A 22,354-nucleotide genomic window follows, 5' to 3' on the forward strand; every position below is an offset into this window, starting at 1 on the left:
TCTTCTGACTGTTTGTAAACCTCTGTGTGGCCTTCCCTTTCTTTCCTTCCTTCCTTCCTTCCTTCTGCCCCTGTTTGCTGAGAGGTGAAGTCATACACAGAGAGGGACTGCTGGGAGAAGAGCGTTGTTCAGGTCCGACATAGCTGTCCGATGACTCACAAGACCACTCACTCACACTGACTCAAACGGTGGGGCTGCAGGTGAACATACCTGTTTAAGAACAAAGCCCCTGTGTGAAGGGTAGAGGAGGGTGGAGGTGTGTGTGTGTGTGTGTGCGTGCAAAGGGGGGTTCTGTAGTATAAGAGGGTGCTCTTTGGTCTATGGGCAAAAAACTATGAGAAATTAAGTAATGAAGTAAAGACCAAGACAACTCAGTATCAAAAGGCAAAAGACATTACATCATTATTACATCACAGAAGCTGTTTACTGTTTATTGAATAGAACCAAGGTGACTTACCGTGCCCTCACATAAACGTGTCAGCACATACACACCTGAGGGAGGGAAAAGAGAAGACATCACACAGGTTCACATCTGTAAACTTGAGCCGTCTGCTGTCGTGTCTCCTCATTACGTCACCCCCCCGGTTCATGTCGAGGCAAGCTGACTCTGACATTGGAGCCGGTCCAGTCCAGTCCTGCTGTTTTAATCTTCATCAGCATCGCCGCTGGGCCGTACCCAACCCGACCTCCTGACCAACAGGCACATTAATGTCACATCTAATCCGACTGCTAACGTCAAAGTGCTGAGGAGACAAGCATCCGCATCATATTAAGTTACTGATGGCTTTATGTGCCATTTCATTATTACGCCCGGTGAGCTGGTTGCTTCGCAGTATACCAGGCTTTGCTGTACTGTATGCAGTTCAGCACAGCTTTTTCCACTGCTGTAATGCCCAGGGCTGATCCAGCATGCAAGCTGCTAACAGCAGATTTCAGATGAGCCATAAATCTCTCCCATAAAGCTTCATCTTCATTGATTGCCAGAGGGATTCCCCAATACTAAACATAATGTCCTACTCATGACATTACTGTGGACATCAAGCTGTTAAGATATAGCCTCCAACCATTTTTACTGGATCCCTCCAAACCCACATGCCTTTGTGTAAGAGGAGGGGTGGTCTTGAGTCATTGTCTGAGAGAACAACTGTACTTCCACAAGCACACTACTCTCAGTCTCAGTTTGGGTTTTTCCTTTGAAACAAAGCCTCCTGGTGTGATAAACACAGAGATGACATAAACCTGCTGTTCTCTTTCACTCTATTCTCATAGTGTGGAAACACTTGAGTCACTCACTTCCCCCCCCCGGCCACAGTTAGCTGCCAGCAGTGCACAGTTTTTTGTGGGTTTTTTTGTTTTTTTTTTAACAGCAGCTAGATTCACCGCAGCACTCTGGCACAGGAAACCCAGAGAGGGATGGAGTCATACATTACATCATCGCTCAGGCATGTGCAAACAATCTCAAAAACTGGATCTGATTAAAGGGTGCATACGTATGTACGCACACACACACACACACACACACACACAACCACCTAGAGAACTGCCGAAACTAAAAGGTCTGCTTTTATCAGTCACTGTGAAAACCGGACCAGAGATGGGTCCACACCCAGCCTTACATCTGCAGCTCCAGCATATATATGAGAGAGTTTAACTTACACCAACTCACTAACACCAAGTTATTTTTGGAGTATCCCTGCTACAGCTGCATTACCATATTAGAAGAATACATCTGAAATTTCCCTAATTAATCAACATGCAATAAAAACAGTCACATGGGCTGAGTATGTAAAAACATTTATTGTTGATGCCTTATATTCAACAGTGCCTTTTCCCAGTCTTGTGGTTTTACAATAGTACATATTCCCTCTTCTTGAGTCTAGACCTGGATTTTTTTTATTTATTTTTTTAAAAGGTACAAAAAAAATCTCAACAGTGAGTTACTTACATTTAAGTGATACACACATAGAAGTGTATGTGCGCGTATATGTGTATTTTAAATCTGAGATGGCAGTTTATAATTATTATACATATCATGGATCACAGAATATCAACAGGCTCAAGCAAAGAAGCAGTCCACTTTTGCGGACGATCCACCGGCAAAGCACAGCGATGTAAAAACAAAATAGTTCAAGAGGGAATGAGAGAGAAAACACGGTCGTGGAAGAAGCACACAGACAATAAAACCCAAAGCACTGAACTCAGCCATACAAGGAATGTGAGGTTGTTAAGATGAAAGAACGTTTTTGGTCGACAGAAACATGATCACAACAAGTGGTGATTTCATGCCAACATATTGTTCCTATTAAAGACATTAACAGTATATACAAGTTTCAAGTAACTCCTGAATTAGTCCTGTTGTGCCCATCTCAAGCAGGTTAGTGTACCCAAGGAAGTTCAGTTTGGAGTACACACAGCATGCCGTCATCTCTTACATAATGAATGACATGCCACTGCTAAGACCCTGCTGAGTGTGAAGTGAATGTGTATGAGTGTGTGATTGTGTGAGCGAGTGGGACAGGCTCAAACTCCTGTAGTAGACTCTTTCAATCTGGGTGCTGTAGCTCATAAAAAAAAACCCCACACACATATCACAAGTAGTCGCAACCTGAGAAGCAAGTTAGGGAAGGTTCACACAAAAAGAAATCTGTGTTGTGCCAACTCTTCTTCACATCTCACTGAACTGCTTGTTTTAACATTCTGCTATAAACAACGATGGCCCACAAGAAAAAAAAAAAAAAAAAAAGTGTAATGGCATGGTGCTAGCAAAACAATGATACGATGCACTAGACACGTCCAGATCATTGACTCCCCACCTTTCCCAGATCTGTGCAGTGAGGAAACGGCTATAGCTGATAAAGCAAACACCTAATCTATCAGAAGTCCAATATGGATACATTAAGCGCTGCATGTGTTAGTCTTTGGCATGGTTAAGCGTCGGAGAAGCCCATTCGGTTGAGCAAACATTTACAACACCATTTGTAAGACAGCAGACTCAGGTCAATGCTTCTACAGTCTAGGGTGGGTTACTATCCTGTACCTCTTATGGTACAATCCCACTTTTACTTGGTCCAAAATAATCAAAATCTAGTTACAGTTTCCCATTTAGGGACAGAAATTAACAGTAATAACCAATATCAGAATTTGAACCGTATCAAAACAAGAGTTTCAGTTTGAATAAAAGAGTAAAGACATATAAAACTTTCATGCACTTTATATATAAGGGGGCTAAGCCAACTTTATGGATGTGTCTATATAGCAGATTTTTAAGACAAACCGCGTCTTCTCTCAAACTGACCACTGCATGAGGCTAGCATTAGCTAAGCAACGCCATGCACGCACCAACCGTTACACACACACCAGCTAACCAGTCAGCTGGTCTAGCTAGGCCAACATTCAGCTAGCTTTACAAGGCAAATCCATTCAGCAAGCCCTGCAAACCACCCAGCCTATGAACTAGCCAACACTACCTTCCACAGATGAAATGTAGAAGAGCATTCATCAGCTCAGTTACAGCAGAGCTAAGAATCATCACTGTACCATGCTGCTGGTTACATGGTAACAGGCAGCATCTTGTGTTATCTACAGCTGTACAGTCAGATGAGGGCCAAGCCATTACCATCCTCTATAGGTCACTAGTATGTTGGGCTCCTAACAGACTGGACTGGCCTCACTTCACATCTCTTTCTAATGTCCAGACAGACGCAAGCATCGAGCTCTGAGCCATCCCTATCGTTCTACTGACACCTGAAACTCTGCTGGTTAGTTATAGGGATTTCCACTGGAAGCTTGGGCCTCAACAGTTAACTGTCATGGTAGAGGATACAGATATTCCTCAATGTTAGTTCATGGTTACAAGCTGATGTTTCTGTTACTTGGTTATGATCATGTCTTGTTTCACATGCTCATAGCACAGTATAAAAGCAAAAAAAAAAAAAAAAAAGTACAAGTCTGGAAAGATCATATATAGGCTCAGAAAAAAAAAGGAGCAACTGAAATGGAATGACTAAAAACTAAATAGATTTACAGCTTCAATAATAACTTCAATAACAACATAATAATAAAAATAAGTATGAACATGTATATGGGAGAGGGCAATTCCAGTTATTTCCCTTCTTCTCAGATGTATGTTCTGGTTGAGGGCGCCTTGCTCCACAGTTTGGCACAAGACTAAGATTCCACACAGTGAGATGAGACCAGGGGATTGGCTGAAATTATTCCACATGGTGAGATGAGACAACGGGATTGGCTGAGAGACAGGATGGGCTCCGCCCCTACAGATCCCCTTCCACTCGCCTCCTGCGGACTAGAGAGGAAAGATGATGTATCAAAAAGAGACAAAAACATGTTGTTTTTTTTCCCCCCCAAGCAATGGACTGATGAGGAGGAAAGAGAGGAATGAAGAAGGATCAACTGCAAACATGCTGCACAACCTTAAACCTACTCAGGCCTGTTAGTTAAAGACAGTAAGTGAGTCATGAGCTATGCGGTCAAAGTTTACACCCATCAGTGTGCGTCAGCGTGCACAGAAAACAAGAAGTGAGACGTCATCACTCTGAAAGCTGTAAAATCACACAGTTAATGCAGTGAACGCTCCATCCAAACACTGTGAAAGTAATCAGTGTTATCTCGATGCATTGAGACACACTTGGGACCACACCCATGCATCAGACCTGTGCTACTGCAGCTCTGACAGGACGAGGAGCTAGAAGAGAGAGCAGAGGCGTCACTGAGGACTGATGTCTTGGGAGTAAAGGCCCAGTGTAGAATAGAGAGGGGCGGACATCAAGACAAGACCTCCACAACCCGAGTAGCAACAAATTCTATATAATATAGAATATATATAACCCACTCAGCTGGCCCAGATACATGCCGCGATAGTTTGTCATGGCGATCTCTCCCATACAAAGAGAGAAAAAGTGGATGGCGTGTATCGGAGCTACCACTCACCCAGCTTTTGCTTCGCTCAGCTGTTACAAGCAAAACATAGGCCATAAAAACACATTTATTGAAGTGTGTAGAAGTCATCTTTTTGTCTGCAACCACAGATAGGATGAGGCAGTAGATACAGTAGATACGGCGAATGTAAACTGGTTGTGTGTCATACCCAGGTCGTTGTTCTTGGTGATAGCTGCAGCAGCCCTGGAGCGCGGTCCTTGCTGGGTGAAGTGGTAGCCAAACTTCACTATGCTGTTGTTCTCTTCCAACATTTTAGCTATTTCCATCTCTACGGTAGTACCCAGCTGCTGCCTCTGAAACACACACGCAGATACATAGGGGTTAAGATATTGTATGTAAACACCACAGTAAGAAATTCTCATTTTTCTTCCACCCATTGACTGTTGAGTTTATGATATTAGTTGGGGGCGGCATTTTCTTCTACAGCTGGCTGCATGGTGCCAACATTTTCAGCTGCTTCAGGCTGCGTACTCGATTTGCTTTCTGATCAGAAGATTTTCTCACCCAGAACACACTGGAAAAATTTCCCTGGTCATAGGCTCCCAGGAAGCCTCTACGGTGGACGGGGAACAGTAGCCGCATTCACGCGCGAGTATTTGACAACTCAACAGCAGGAAATGCAAAAAAGGGTCCTCCTAATTATCATGGCCATTTTTCTTTTACCCCTTTTTTATTTTCACAGGCATTTTATGAACTTCAAGGGTATTTTTGCCCCAAGCCCCAATTAATTTCTGACCCTGATGTGTGTGTGTGCAAGTATGCGTGTGTGTGTATCCACAAAGAGTATGGTACCTGGTTGTCTATCTTGATCTCTGTGAGCATGTCGTTGTCTCTCAGTGCGTCGACCAGCGCCTGCACCCCGACCCCAGTGATGAAATTGGACTCCAGGTTCAAACTACGCAACGTCTTGTTCTCCCTCAGCATCTCACTGAACGCCTGGGATGGGGAGGAAGGAGAGAAGGAAGAAAAGGAGGACAAGGAAAGGAAACCAAGGATGTGAAAAACTCAAATCAAATTCATTTCAACTATTGGAGTTGAGAGGTCTGAACACTGCCATTACAACCGCATACACACAAACACCCACACACACACACTCACCACAGCAATGGGATCGTTACTCCGCGTGGCTGCCAGGCTGAACTTCTTGACAGTTGTGTTACTCTCCATGGCTTTGGCGAAGTCCTTCAGTGTGGGAATGGGAATGTTCTGAAAAACCAAGAAATACTCCTGTTGCGGGGACAGACAAGGGTATATGCATCTGTCTGCTTGTGTGTGTGTGTGTGTGTGTGTGTGTACCTTGATGTTGTTGAGGTTGACCTCCGTTAGGGAACCGTCATTGCTTTTTATCCTCTGCAGGGTGTCATCTACATTGGTGGGATTGGGAGGCTCATCAAACACTGGGTTCATCTTCTCCCCCTTGATCACATCTGGGAAAAAACACACACACACATCAATTTATTCGTCCTAAACCACTTTTCAATTTCAGATTTGCAGAAATGTAATTCTATGAGATTGTACTCACTGTTGTAACCCTCTTTAGTTGTGGTCCCATCATACGTCTGAGTACTGGTGACCAGAGTGTGAACCCCCAGGATCGCTGCAAATAAAAGCAAGCAACAGATTGTGAGTGGTGTGTAGTGTGTGTGTGTGTGTGTGTGTGTGTGTGTGTGTGTGTGTGTGTGTTCTCCAGGGGTCAAAAAATCCATCAGTGAGTGAATGAACAGTAACCAAATCTAGAGATCATGGCAGACAACAGAGTTATTCTCCTGCTCAGTGAGCCCTTTCTCTCCCATCGATACACACAGTAAAGGACGGTGCCATGGGAAAGACAGTCCGAGTGAAAGGAGCCAGTGTTTTACTGTCCCAACAGAGACTGGGCACAGGCAGATAGAAGCACATTTCTCACAAGTATGTCACTGTGTGTATGGCCTCGTTTTAAAAGAAACCCTCAGACAAAGTCATGTTCCTAGAGGCCATTTAAGCACGAGGTCTCCCCTTTCCCAGAGGTATTCGCTCACTCTTACCTGCAAGGTCACACAGTTCTGTGTCTGTGGCGCTGGACAGGGCTTCCTCCAATTCCGGGTCGAGGGTTGTGACTTCCTCCTGGCGCGCTTCTATGGGTTTCTGCTTGGGAACAAATGCTTTACCTGTGGAGAAAGAAAGAGAGGGAGGAGGGGAGCGGGTAAGCAGATTTAGTTCAAAAGCTAATCTGAATCTTACCTTTATACAAATGGGGAGGAAAAAAATAATTTTACCATCAACACAGACAGAGGCAGCGAGTATGTGCAGGCTGAGTGAAGGTTTTGAGGGATCTTACAAAACTTTCTATTTCTACAAATATTGTAAATGTCAAACTGTTAGCTCGAGTTTGTCTGGTTCACTTGACTTGTTGTTATTCTCCTACAGCCCTTCCTATCGTCCTGCCTTGTGCCCCGGTCATGAGATCACATGACTGCTAAGCTGTGTGTATTTGTGCGTGTGTGCTCATCCATGTGTATGTGACTGAGGAGCCAGGGGAGACGATCCTCAGTACAGCTACCACATGAAATACACAGAGGTTTGGAATTAATACAAACACTAACTACACATTTTTCAGTATCTCTTTGTCATCTGACAGCACAGTTCACAGCAGGACCTGGCACGTCAACATGATTGGTTGCCATGGCAACTTGTCGTAGGGGTCACCCGACTGACCACTTCACTTCCTGTGCACTTGAGTTTGCATCTCTCGTTGTCTCGTTGGTTTGTTCATTTGTTTGTGCCTAATGCTTTTTGCAATGCACAGTGCTTAGGGGAATTCAGTATACGCCCTTTAGGCCAAGCAGAGCCATAAGAGCCCTGCATAAGGGAAATACAGTAGGGCTGCAGCTATCGATTATTTTAGTAATCGAGTATTCTACCGATTATTCCATCGATTAATCGAGTAATCGGATAAGAAATACTTTTGCTTTATTAAAGAGCAATAGTAAATATACAAAAGAGAAAAGCTGTCCGCACGAAGCTGTCCATACGACACTGTGATTTACTGAAAACGAGGTGAAATAATAATTATTATTGATATTTATTACTAGGCCTAAATATCATACAAGTTCATAAGACTGGCTAATGTACATTTATTTGCTATGTTGAAGGGTTGCCCTACACCTGCTGACCCTACTCACTGCAATCAAACTAAACTGAATATACCTGCTGTATTGGACTGGTGCATTTTAGGCTCCAATTGCTACTTACACCACCTGATATTTTGCTTTCTGGGGTATTTTATGCATCACTGTGAGGGGAGTAGGTGTGTGTGTGTGTGTGTGTGTGTGTGTGTGTGTGTGTGTGTGTGTGTGTGCGTGTGTGTGTATGTGTGTGTGACTATCATAATAATAACATGAATGAAGCTCAGGCTTTCACAAATTGACTGCAGCATTTTATTTTCTGTGGTTATTTTCTTGAGCAAAACTTAGCTAACTTAGGGACATCATAACTAGCCACCATATTGATTTACGTTCTTAACTAGCCATTACATATAGCAATAATTAACGTGCATTCTTTACTAGCCTTCATCTCATCCCGTTTTAATATTAAGTGCTGACTCCGCCAGTTTTGGCGTACGCCGGTAGCAATTACAAGTGGACCCTATCCTACAGTCCCTGCTCTCAGCGGAGGGAAGGAGCTACGCTGTGTGTGGGAAGCGCTGTGACCGTCAGACCTCTCTGGATTAGACAAGCAAGTAGAGAAAACCGGCATCAGCCGAACCAATTTATTGCCAAATGCTTTGGGATTCAACACATTAACATTGCTTCCCATGGTCAGAAAAAGTCGGCAGATTTGCGCTTTGCGCTTTTGAGAAATAAAGTCGCCAGGGGGTCTGAAAAGTCGCTAAGTCTAGCGACAAAGTCGCCAAGTTGGCAACACTGGATCCGAAACTTTGGACACTTTCTGTCGTTTTCTCTGGCCTGTCTCTTCTCTTCGCCCCTCGCTATTTTCTCTCTCTTTCTCCAGCGCGTTGTGCAACAGTAATAATCATCCGTGCGAAACACTGAGTGTGTATATAGTTATATGGATTAAACAAAGCTTCGATGCAAAGAATTTGCATCGATGATTTTTAGTAATCGAGTTACTCGAGTTTCTCGAGGAATCGTTTCAGCCCTAAAATACAGTGTGTGCTCGTACACCAGGCAATACGGTAGAAGTCATACAAGCTTGAGCCAGCTCTATGTTGGTGTGTGGTATGTTCACACACCAGGAAATAGCTTGTGATTTTCTAACCGTAGTGGCTAAGTCAACGTATTCATTAAATATTTTGTTCAGCGATTCTCTTAGTTACAACAACACTGTGCTTCCACAGCACTTTGGTGTCAACAGGTGGAGTATTTAAAGTCAACGTAGTTTCACTTACTCCAATCATGCTTACCCCCCCAAGCCACCCACCACCCACGCACTTATAAAGCGCTTTATCCATGTCCACTCTCCATTTCCAATGCACTCTGGTGGTCCCTTTCTCTTGCTGTCCAACCTACTACGCCTAGCAATACTCTGACTCTCCGGGGAAACAGGCTTGTATACCTGGCAAATGAGGCACCAGAGAGACACAGCAGTAGAACGCTCATTCAGCTCACAAGCATGAAAGCAGGTTATCAAACTCTTATTGAAGCCAGCTTATAGTAATGTTAGTGTTTCCAAAGAGGAGGTGAAGCTTGAACAATGAAAATGTCTCCTGCTATTTTATACAACACAGCTGGAGAACTTTTATAGGACTAGAAGAGAAGAAAGTCAAGACAGTCTACATCTCTCTCGCTCTACAGCCATTCCCCCACCATCAGTGCTTCGGACTAACTGAGCTCAGTCCAGCCATGACTCTTTGACAACTATGGCATTGCCATGGTAACCCATCTGAAGGAAGAAAGGGGGAGAGAGAAGGAAGTCACGGAACAATGACTGGAGTCTAAACTTAACTGCGCTGCTGGGGCAACAAACACTAGCACTAGCTGGAGAGCCGGTCCAGTGGGTGCCCTCAGCCCCCCTCTCTATATGCCGGCCTCCTTACACAAAAACACCCTGAGAACAGTCCCTCCCTCCTTCCACCCTTCTAAGTCAGTCAGGCCCGTCAAATTGCACTGGTCTCCAGGGGGGGCTCTGGCACTTCCTGAAAGCCAGTAAACAGTAAATACAGTCATCAGGCAGCATCCTGTGCCAGTCCCTCTGGACTGACATTTAGTCCTTCAGCAGCAAGGACAGAGCAGAGCGCCAGACAGGCTGACAGCCCTGAGGTTTGGTCGTCCATAACATCCCACAGGACCATAATGGTGTAAATGAACAGAAATGACAGTGGGGTAACACACTGTTAAAATGCTGAGGGAGAATGGACACAGTCAATGTAGCAGTGTCTGCCTGTGATGGGACTATGTGTAAATCCAGGAGGACAGACAGACGCAGAGAATGCTGGGTAAGAACGGCTGCGTTGCAACACTTTCAGGATCTCAAAAGAAGCCTGAGAAGATAAGAAAAGAAAGACGACCACTGGAGGTTGGCGGGACAGAGGCGCTGTGTTTGTTTGTGTGCTTTCATCAGTACAGCAGCCACACCTTCCACTGTCTCTCAACAAACATGATGCTTATCAGTCTTCAGTGGGAGTATGCCTAAAGGCTCTGTTGAGTGTGACACAGCAAGAAACAAGCCTATGTTCTGACACATGATGACTCAGTTTGCCATACTCAAGTTACCCAGAATTGTACCACAATGTGCATGCTGTCGGTAGTATGTGCCTCTCAAACTCCAATGACACTACACATCCTCCTCTTCTATAGCTCCAATAGCAAGGTACAGAGTTTCCACTTCAGCCAGGATCCAGCCTGCATCTCTTGCTGAATTTATTGTAACAAATCTGAACAGAAGAAATTGAATATAAGATGGAAGACGCAATATAATGAAATATAATGAAAGACATTTGCACACTGTCATATTTGCAAGTTGCCACATGCACTTATACTCTTACCTGTGATCTTATGTATGTTTTTAATCCTTATGTCTGTTTATTTGTTTTTATGTGGTATGTCTTTTTTATGAGCCACATCAAAGACAATTTTCTGTCATGCGTGTGATAGACAATAAAGTTTTCTAAATCTGAATGGCTGCGATGGTTGCCATGGCATTTAAGCATGGCTGTTTTGCTCGGCAAATGTGTGTGTGTGTATGTGTGTGTGTCTCCTTTGAACAACACATTATTTATCAGCAGGGGGTGAGCGTAACGAGGGAAAAGAATTAGCTACATTCCACAGAAGCACCACAGTGATTTGATTTTTCCATGCCGTCAGTGTCTGCACACTCATGCACACACACACACACACACACACACACACACACACACACACACACACACACACACACACACACACACACACACACACACACACACACGGCTTCATCTCCAGGTCCCACCAGTGCCCAACTGTCTGGGAGCTGAGAACATCAATACACAGATAAAGAAATGAGAACATCAATACACAGATGAAGAAATCTAGTGTTAAGCTCATCTCCACACTGACTTTAGTAAACAGAAAGATTCAAGACACTCAACACCTGAATGTTTATAAGGGATTTATGTAACCCGCCCCCCCTCTCTCCCTCTCTCTTTGACACTCCCTACTTCCAATCCCCAGGTCTAAACACGCCTCCCCCACACTGCTGTATGTTGCATAAGAGCAGACATGCATTAATAATACCTGTAAAGACAGCAGAGCAGTAATTACTGCTGATAAACACACAGACATGCACACACAGACACAGACACAGACACACACACACACACACATACACAGACAGACACCTCAGCATCTGTCCCCTGAGAACAGACAGACACCTCTGAAATACAATACAAAGCATGACAAAGCTCCTCACTACCAGCATTTGTGGAATGGTACACTACAGGCTATATAGTAATATTATGTATAACAGCCTTCCTGGATTTTGTGGAGTTTCTTTGTCATTATTGCAACTAAAATGCTTGACTTTGTGGTGTGTGTTTTTTTTTATTCTAAGGCCATTTGTATCATCTTCTGTGCTGACTTGCAGTAAAAGTGTTAAAGTCTTTAACATATAAAGAATCCAAGCTGCAAAAGTGTTACCATTTTGTCAGCATTAAAAAGTACCATCACTTGTTTTCACTCTCTGATAATCAATTTGGCAAGAGTAGGTGTCACTTTAAAAAAAGAAAAATGGTGAATATCTAATTTTACAATGACACTCTTCAGTTACTGATTGGGGCTCCATTGTAGATAGTTGTGAGACATGCATATTACTTACATACACAACACACACACCTTTTTTCTCCCCAGTGAAGGGCACTACGTCCTCTCTGTCCTTGTACTCCAGGGCTTCCTTCTCCAGGTAGCTCAGCAGGCTTTCCCTGTTGAAGGGTCCCGTTTCTTTCTTGGCCGTCTGGTCCTTCTGACGCATGCTGGCTGGGAGAAGAGCGTTCTGAAGTGGAGAAGGAGACACATTAGACCAGTCAGTTGATCAAGGGGTCAGTAATCTCACTGTAGACTGACTGACCAACACATAAGTCTTCAATCCCATAAAGTCTTGGAACAAAAGGACTCAAGATGTGCGTGGAGATACACAAATGAACAATATGTTCTAACTGCTGTTTAGTGTTTCCTGTGGGCTTTGTTTGGTTGCCATGTAGGGCGCTTTGTCTTACTTGGGATGGTTAGATGGAATTTAAATAAAACGCCCAGGGGCCTGGGGAGATTTCATTATACTCTACAGCTCTACTCACAAATAAACACACAAACAACTTGGCAGCCTGCTGACTGAAGTTCCACAGCTCAGACTCTCCCCTCCCCCTCTGAACTATTTTTCCCATCCAAGGAGGCTGGGGACTGGGAGGAGCGGTTGGAGGTTACATGTTAAAGGAAAAATCCACCCTTGGATACTCTTACTATTAGATGTCATCAATCTGTGATGTTCAATGCATTCCAGGAGTTATTTTGTGATGAAGTGTTGTTATTTGCTTTTATGGTGTGCCCACTTTCCCTCGACCTGCCTTGTTTACTTCTGCTTCACTTATTGATTGATGTTTCCCAGAATTACTTTCCACAACCCCCATAGAAAGAGAGGGGTCTTGGTGGTTGTTGTCGGGGGGAGAGAGAGGGAGGAACGTTGGGGTGTGTCTATGAACGCAGCTGCACCCCACTCAAAACGCAACATGTCTACTGTCAGTGGAGAAATTGGAAATCGCTTCCTCTTCTACGATTGATTTTGTCCCTGTATAATTGTTGAACATTTGTGCAAAATGATAAGTCTACAAAGAAGCCCTTGCTCTTTGATTCTGAGGGACTGACACCAAAACCTGACATTTGAGGTTGATGTTTTCAATAGTTAAATTTTTTTCTGGTATCAATTAATCATTGTAGCTGTGCTGAAAATCTACATTTGGCCAGATATCCGCAGGAGTAAGAAAAATACACCAAACAACAAAATGGGCCCAGAAATGCAAGGTACATCGCCAGCAGTGTTAAAGTGTTTTAGGGTGTATTTTTCCTCTATTGTCTCTATATTCCTCCTGTATTGTATCCAACAGTTTCTGAGTCTGCTCTGTCTTTACCAATTCTAAAAATGTCTTTAAATCATCTATTTTCCAACACCTTCCTCTGCCCTCTCCCTCACAGGAACTCCCTGGCACTCCCACTAAGGAGTCCTGGAGCTGCTCCAGGCCTCGCCGAGCCCTCACCTCTGGGTCCATCTCCTCTAGGGCTGTCTCCAGCTGTTGGAGCTCCTCCGCCGACAGTTTGTTGAGGATCTCATCTTCATCGATCTCCTTGTACTTGTCCAGGTCCTTCTTGTATGACAACGCCATGGCACCGGCTACAGCTAGCTAGACAGCGCAGAACAGCAGAGCACAGCCACACTGCTCCAGACCAGGGGAAGGCTACCTAAAAACAAGCAAGCACACCCAGTGGTAAACAAACAACACATAATGACAGAAAGAAGAGGGTAGAAAATACTATTTCATTTAGCAGAATAAAACAAACGAATGTAATTACAGCTAAACAATGTTTGTCTCAGTCTGAAACATCTTGGTGGAACAATAATAGACCTCTGATCACAGCTGGGCTGGATAACAGCGCCAACACACACACACACACACACACAGCTGCGACAGAAGAGGAACTTTCTCAGGCTGGAAGGACACACCGACTAGTCCCATGAGGACCAACAACAAACTCTTCAAGTGTTCATGTAGGCCAATTCTGCGTGAGTGCAGAAAACATTATCAACTTAAAAAAAAGAAAAGAAAAGAAAAAGAAAACAAGATTGAGAAAGCTTAGTCTTATCAGAGCTCAGAGAGTTATGGATAATGGCACTAATGGAAGAAAGTCAAAAGTAGAGAGATAAGAATGTAAAATAACCATAAAGATTAAATAAAGCTCAGATAAGTGAGTGAGTTAGGGAGTGAGTGTGTATTCTGTCAAATGGAGTGAAGAGGCTACAGCCGTTCCCTCTCCCACGCCACCGTCCGAACACAAATGACCTCATGGTTTCCAGATTCCCTGCAGGACCCCACAGATGGGCTTCATTCTTAATCACACACACACACACACTTTAACCTAAACTCTTACTTTCCCTAGAAGCGCTGTCATGCCATAATGCATTCTACTCATCTACTCATCCTAAATCAGCATCTCATGACCCATGTTTTGCTGGTAGGACAAATCTGTGTCTCTCTGTGTGTGTGTGTGTGTGTGTGTGTGTGTGTGTACAAAACTTGGGGGTTAGGCTAGTTTAATTGCTGTGTTTGTCATTTGATTGCAATCACCTGTTAATTTATTACAATCACCTAGTGGCCATGCAGTGATGTAACAGATTACTATCAATACTGTACTTGATTCATGGACCAAAGATTACCCGGAGCTCTAAAACAACTTGTTTATTAGTCCATTTTGGATGCGCCTCTCTCTTAAGCAATTAATTATGGCCTCTGTGATTTGGAAATTGCAGAAGTTCATATTGCAATTTAGATTTCTACTTCTAAGCTCCATGGCAGCAGAAGAAATATCCTGTGCGGGCGCCCCGGTGGCTCACCGAGTAGGGCACGTACCATATAAGGCTCAGTCCTTCCCGCAGCGACCCGGGTTCGAATTCAGCCCGCGGTCATTTGCTGCATGTCCTCCCCTCTCTCTCTCCCATACCTTCCTGTTTCTCTATCACACTATCTCTGTCAATAAAGCATAAAATTCCTAAAATAAATCAAAGAAAAAAAAGAAATATCCTGTGTGTCGGCTCTGTGGTTTAGCCTAAGATTCTTTAAACGTTCAGAGCCATTTCCCCAGAGTTGCCTGAGCAATCTCTCCAATTCAGACGAGTTCCCTGAAGAGCCTATGAGTCTGTCTGTCTCTCCCATACATTTCAATTCTTCCGTCTCCACAATTCAGGCTCTGTACTGGACTAACGCTTCCCCTCACCTCCTCCATTAGACCGTCAGAGCTACCAACAGTTAATCCAAAATGGTTATGAGAGTCATAGCAGAGCCATTAGGGATGGAGGAGCCTGGCTGCCAGCAGATGAAGCTGGGCTAAAATGTCAGCATCGACAGTATTAATCAAAGCATATGATTATTATGCTCTACAATAGTAATAATCACACCCTAATGCTCAATTGAATAATGGCTAAATCAGATAATGGAAAATGGAGTCAGGAGTGAAGTTATATCCCATGCACTGCTACTGCAGGATGTAAACAAAGGTTACAGCTAACTGGTAGGAAGGAGATTGACCATATAAGCTGCAGTGGGACTAAGCTAATTTCACAGGTCAAGGCAGGTGCTGAAACAGGATAAATGGATAATACACTATAACAATTAAAAACAACAGGCAGCCAGATAATGTAAATAGACATTAAAATAAAAACATTTAAAAAAAACTCTCACCCTGCAAAAATTACAAGAGTTGAGCCAATATTTGTGAACATGAACACCTTTCTCTGACAGCTGGAAATCAGAGAACCAAGGCTCTAATCTGATCACCAAGAGGCAAAACCTAGAGCTGCTCCAGTGACAGCAGCTTAGAGACAGACTTTCATCTTTTACATTCAAATGAGCTTTATCTCAGCTTTATCAATTCTAACAGGTCTAAAATAGCAAATGTACCCACATACTATGATAATATTGTCGTGCGCACTGTGTCTACACAGTCAGTCTTCTGTTCAGCGTTCATGGAACAGCTCCAGGATTTGATTCTTGATGACATCATCACAAGTCTTGGCTCTCTTGTTTCTAGAAAGGGGAGAAGCTTGTTCGTGTTCACTAATCAAGGTCCAGAATGGATCATGAAAAAAAAAAAAAAAAACATATGGAGGCTAAACTGTGATTATGACTGGATTTTCCCTTTAATGCCTGCCAGGTTTCCAGCATCTAGAAAAGTGTTTTTGATAGATGTTTTCAACATATTCTGCCAAAGAGGCACAGCCAAATGCCTGATGTCTAGCCCTAACTCTCTTCAATTATGTCCAAAATATGTGCACCTTTGGTAGCCTATATGTGCATATATGAAGCATGATTTGTGGCTATGTTGGCTTACTTTTGGTTAAAGGGTAACTTTGGTATTTTTCAACCTGGACCCTATTTTCCCATCTTTTTGTGTCTAAGTGACTAAAGGGGACAACAATTTTTGAAATTGGTCCAGTATTGAGCGAGATCACTTCAGCCGGCAGCCGCGAAACAAGCTGCAATGTAATCCGACGGGGCAAATCGCACCGTCAATGTACGTCCACTAAAAGTGCTTGTTTTTGCCACTGACAGGCTCAGATTGTTATTATGAGTGTCTGACAACATTATGGAAAGGACCCTACAGAGAAATGAAACGTTTTTCTTTACCTTTCGCTTGATCCAGTCTGTGTGTAACCAAGTCTCGTGAGAGTTGAGTTGTTGCAGGAAGTCAACTGTGGAAACGTGAGTGAGAGTTGGAGAGAGGAGCGCCGGGAGGAGTTGTCAGACACTTATAATAACAATCTGAGCCTGTCAGTGGCAAAAACAAGCACTTTTAGTGGACGTACACTGACGGTGCGATTTGCCCCGTCGGATTACATTACAGCTTGTTTCGCGGCTGCCGGCTGAAGCGATCTCGCTCAATACTGGACCAATTTCAAAAATTGTTGTCCCCATTAGTCACTTAGACACAAAAATTTGGGAAAATAGGGTCCAGGTTGAAAAATGTGATGATAATTCTGGTCTGGACTGGGAAAAGATAGAGAGAGCAGCAAAGAGGCCAGCTGGGACAAGGATAAGTCACACACACACACACACACACACACACACACACACACACACACACACACACAACACATATATAATGCTCTTATGACAAGGTCAGCTCAGAATAACATCAGTTACCACATTATCCCACTTTCTCCAAAACACTATCCACTTCACTGACACATAATTCAACACATCCAAAACAGCGGCCACTGTTTACGATAAGGCCTAGTGCTGGTGACTGTCCAAACAGGAATAACAGAGCGAGCAGACAGAGTTAATGTTGCCAATGGGTGGGCTAAGGCGGGGATGAGACACTGAGAGGATCCATTAGTCCAATCTGATTGATTCCTTTCTCCCTCTCCTCTCTTAGCTAATCCTGGTGGACAACAGATGGCTCGGAGCCAATAATATTGCCGACCTGTCTGTGCTCTGTACTCACCTTACACTTTCCTGCACTGACCTGTGCTTTGGCTACTCTTTGGCACACTCACAGACATGTGCATGACAAAGCCACACACATTACGGGTTAAGTTCAGCTGACAGGCTAGTCACTTTGTGCTTAATTTCTTCCCAAGATAAAGACTGCAGTATCCAGGCTAAAAAGGTTTGAGCTGACACTTAATTAGGCTAGGTTGTGATCACTTGTTAAATAACAGAAACCCTAAAAAAAAACAATGAAATAAAAGCAAAGAATTTAAGGTGAAAATGTAATGTCGTATTTATGAAGTTAAAATCACACTGACTATAACTGTACAAAGTGTGCACACGTGTCCAAAGAAACAGCAATTTTTTCGTAAAGGCCCATTCCATTGAAAGTCGCAATTTTCCAGCTCTACGTGGTGATGATGAGGCATCTGGGCTGTAAACTGGTGTGAATATTTTAAATAAACACTGTATGACATCATTGTATAATACCAGGGTGTCAATCTGCAGAAAAGTCCAAGCGGAAAATGTCCTGTGAGCTTGGCTATTTCACTGGCAATTATAGGATGGCTCTGTTTAGATTCAGCGTCCATATGCCGTGGACTGCACTCTGAATTTAACTCAACACTCTATGGGTTGACACCTGATACCATTCCTTCAATCAACTCAACTATCTGCAAGAAGCCACGACTTTCTATTCACAGGTAATGTTATGCTAGCGTCTTGTTTGCTAGCGTCAGTCCAGAACTGTTTACAGTTTACATGCGTGGTCTCCTCCAGTGTGTGATTGGCTGTCAACTTGTCAATCAAAGCTCTGTTGTGAACTGAAAGGATACACCCACAGTTATCAAGACAGGCGCTACATGTGGTGAAAATGTGGGAGCATAAAACCAGTATATTTTGTGAAAATGAAGGCAGATATGGTTTTATTTTTAAGGTGACTTGCCAACAGCACAAACTGAACTTAAAGTCACCAACCTGGGTCTTTAATAGTGTGCAGGTCTCCTAGTAGTTACTATACCTGTATTGATTGAGACCTACGTACCTCAAAAGACTGAGCATGGTCATCAATAAGGCGCAGCAAGTTTCGTTCTGCTCAAACGGAAAACCATTAAAACTTTATACAATAAACACTAATCTTAAGTAGGCCGATCGCTCCTAAAATAATAATTCTTGCTAAGCATTTCCAGGTTGCCTGTGTTGTTTTAGATCTCAGGGGGCAGAAGCAGGAGAAATAGTAATTTATGGCTGAGAGATGAACAGGAAGTGCAGACTGGTTATTACATTATTACAGCACACAGCCCCAGAGTACAGTAAGACTATAGTTAGCATGACCCAGCTCTGCTACCCAGGGGACAAGAGTCTGCACTTCCTCCGCCCACCTACTCTCCTCCCTCTCTATTTTCTTCTCCTCCTCACTTCCCCCTCTCCACCCTGTTGTTCTTTAGCTCTACATTACCATGGTGTGCGGCACTCCCAGGGTGGCTGGGAAGCAGCAGACTATGATTGAAAACAGATGGAGGGAGGGAGAGACAGCAACATGAAGGGAGGGTCTCATCATGCTGACACTAGGATGTAGGCCTACTCACTGCAATACAGTCAACAAATGCAAAAACAAAATGAACATGTGGGTGCTAGGGGCATAATATGTGTTCAATTAAATATTTAAGGTAGAGATGCTTGTATCAGTGAGACAATCACTTGCCAGTACTTAAATGTCAACTCCAACCAGACATCTTTGTAGAAAACTTCTGATTCATAAAACTAAATAAAAAAATATGTTTTAATGTACTGGTAGTTGTTATTATTTGGAAGTCAGTGAATGTATCTGTTAGACAAAAACACCAGTCAGAGGATATATGTTGTTCATTCATTCATGCATTTCTATCCTTCCTGCTCTTGAGTCATTAGAAATGATGGTAACTGGGGAGGGGCGGGGAGGAACAGGGGTGTTTCTCAAACAAACACATGATCTGTATACTCCCTTTCCTAGCTGCCCCTTCCTTCATCCCCCCCCCCCCCCCCCCCCCCCCCCCCACACACACACACACACACACCATTATTATGTAATGATAATAATTGTAATAATGATAATAATTGCAGTTCAACAAAGGCTACTATATAATGCAGCTCCAAGGTTGCCACTTTCACACCTGTGTAAAAACTAATGACGATCATTACTGTGGGTGGCTTTCACTTTACAATCTGGTTTCTCTCTTCAGTGGAACATACCAGAGCCATGCAGGTTTACCAAAATCAGGGCTGTGGAACCTGTTTATCAGCAACACTGTACGGCAGGAGGAGGTATACAACCGCAGTATTTCCAGAAATGCTAAGTCAGCAGTGACCATGACTCCACTCAATGACAATACCTACTACACAGCGTTGCAAAGCAGTGTACAAGGAAGGCTACCTGGTTGCCTTTCAGGCCCAGGGCAAATCACACTTCCCTAAGCAGGCTTCCCCCTTTCTACTCCTTGAGACTTGGACCACACCCTTCATTCACTATTGAGCTCTGCTGGACAAACTACCCTTGTCAACACAGATAAAAACTTGCATAAGCTCCTGAACAAGGACCTTTTTAAACCAGGAGTGTGTCAGACCATTGACACAGGTACAATAGCCATGTCACTAACTAACAATAAGAGCAGCATTGCACAAACCGCAAGCATAGTAAACAACCATGCATGGCAGCCTTGCCCAACTGTCCACGTTGGTGTGAGTCATCACAAATAAACTGTCTTTAAAATATTTTTAATTCTTGTCTCTGACAAACAGACAACACTGAAACTATAGGTGTATTGTCTGGCTGACAGGGATGGGCTGCTGACCTTAATTAGTGGCACACTGTAACGTTACATGCAACACGCAATAGCTTTCCATGGAGCGAAGGTTCATACATCATAAATAATGTCAGATACTATAACCATTACAAGTGAATTAGTACTACTATAAAATGTCTATCTAATCGCAGTCATAAATGCAACACAACATAAATAGCATTACCCTTTTAAATTTGGTCAAAACAAGCATGCTCCTGAACACATGCAGACAAACGGATGGACACACACACACACACACACACAGCTTGGTAGCAAGCGGTGGTACCTGCCCTGGGTGGTAAGAGTGTCATCTCATATCTAGAGATAGCGGGCTACAGAACGAGGTTAGCTAACTCGCTTATGTTCATGATGATCACGCTGACAACAATAATGTCATAATGATCATTACCGCCTAAGCAGAAGGTAGCTCACGTTAGCTAAAAAACAATTAAAACCAGACCAAGCTGTTGATAGGAGACATACCTTAGCTTACGTTACTTGGATGCAATACAACCCCACTGACTAAACGCGAAATAGCCTGATGAAATGTAGTTGCTAACATGCTAACGTTAGCACAGTCACTCAAACTGACGCTCTCGTTAGCCGTTTAGCTAAACCAACTAGCTAGAAGGCACGTATGGAAGTGACAGCTTGTAAAATTGCACCGCTACCCGTTTAACTTTCATTGAGATATATTTCGAAACAAATAATTTCCAAAAGGCAGAGCTATCCATTTCCTTACCTGTAACTAATGGGACCTAACTAAAACGCCTCCAAATAATCCCAATCTTCCCAATGAATGCGATGTCTTCACTGCTTACTTTCTCACTCACCCCAAGGGCGGTAACACAGGAAGAGAGAAGCAGCGCATTCGCTGACTGACGACCGATTAAACCAATAGAGAGAGAGACTATTCGGCCTAAACCAATGGTGTAAGATGGCCCGCCCCTTTCTTTTCGAAGGACCAATCAGACGACAGCTGGGGTAGAGTTTCGGTGTGGGATAGTGGTGGCAGGTTAGGGCTGCTTGTCTTGATCTGGTTGGCAACTTATCACTGTCTAAAGCAGTGGCTTTCAATCACGGTCCGGGGAAAACCACAGCCCGTCTGGTTTCCATTGTAGCTATCTAATCTGGGAGTGGCTCACACCTGGGATGCAAGGTGAATGCCATTAACTGTAATTAACTACCTGGTAGAATAAAACCAGCAGTACTCTGAGTCCTGGGGAAAGTATAAATTATTGGCCAGTCACTACCATTTTATGACTGAGTAATTTATTTTTGATTTATGATTGCTTCAGAGGGGTAATGTGAGCTGAGATAGTAGGTGCTGACTGGCATATCTACAGACACACAGTATAGTGTTGACTGAATGGTGATGAACAACAATTTTCAGAGAGAGAGAGAGAGAGAGCTTGGCATTTCCTCTCCCTCCTGAGAGTGAGCCATCTGTGCCTGCAGTGCGGTGTAACTGATCTCCTTTTGATTAGTGGAAGGAAGAACCTTAATGGCAATGCAGTGCGCTTGTAGTATAGTGGGCATTACAGTCTGGTTAAGCATTCTCCAAAACCATAAGCTTGCTCTTTCTCTCTCTCTCTCATTCACACACACACACACACACACACACAGAATAAATTGAAGACATTACCTTACCCCCAGATTGCAAAGATCAGTCACCTTTCTTCTACTACCCCGTGTTACACAATAGTGGAGATAGAGTTTCATGTCCCCTCTCAGTTCACACAATATATGCACTGCAATAAGATACCTCGATACCTTGCATGCAATACAGAAACCTTAAGGACAGTAAGTAGGTGCTACAGCGTACATCAGTATTGCTGAATGAGTTGGGTCACAGTTACCAGACTAACAGCTAAAAGGTTTGCAATTTGTTGAGCGTAGATCCACCTTTCCC

At 43.5% G+C, this 22,354-nt stretch overlaps 1 protein-coding gene across 1 annotated transcript; it reads right to left on the reverse strand.

The window, feature by feature from the left end:
• Positions 1-1,778: 1,778 nt before the first annotated feature.
• On the reverse strand, positions 1,779-21,285 carry tmod2 (tropomodulin 2). The gene is made up of 10 exons (XM_071901500.2): positions 21,185-21,285; positions 13,676-13,877; positions 12,264-12,420; positions 6,981-7,103; positions 6,479-6,553; positions 6,253-6,383; positions 6,055-6,162; positions 5,749-5,892; positions 5,105-5,249; positions 1,779-4,303 (listed from the first exon to the last, which is right to left on the reverse strand). The coding sequence occupies exons 2-10, from the start codon at positions 13,799-13,801 to the stop codon at positions 4,272-4,274; spliced, it is 1,041 nt and encodes a 346-aa protein (XP_071757601.1). The 5' UTR covers positions 13,802-13,877; positions 21,185-21,285; the 3' UTR covers positions 1,779-4,271.
• Positions 21,286-22,354: the final 1,069 nt, after the last annotated feature.

The sequence above is a fragment of the Centroberyx gerrardi genome, chromosome 1, assembly GCF_048128805.1.
Source record: "Centroberyx gerrardi isolate f3 chromosome 1, fCenGer3.hap1.cur.20231027, whole genome shotgun sequence".
NCBI lineage: Eukaryota > Metazoa > Chordata > Actinopteri > Beryciformes > Berycidae > Centroberyx > Centroberyx gerrardi.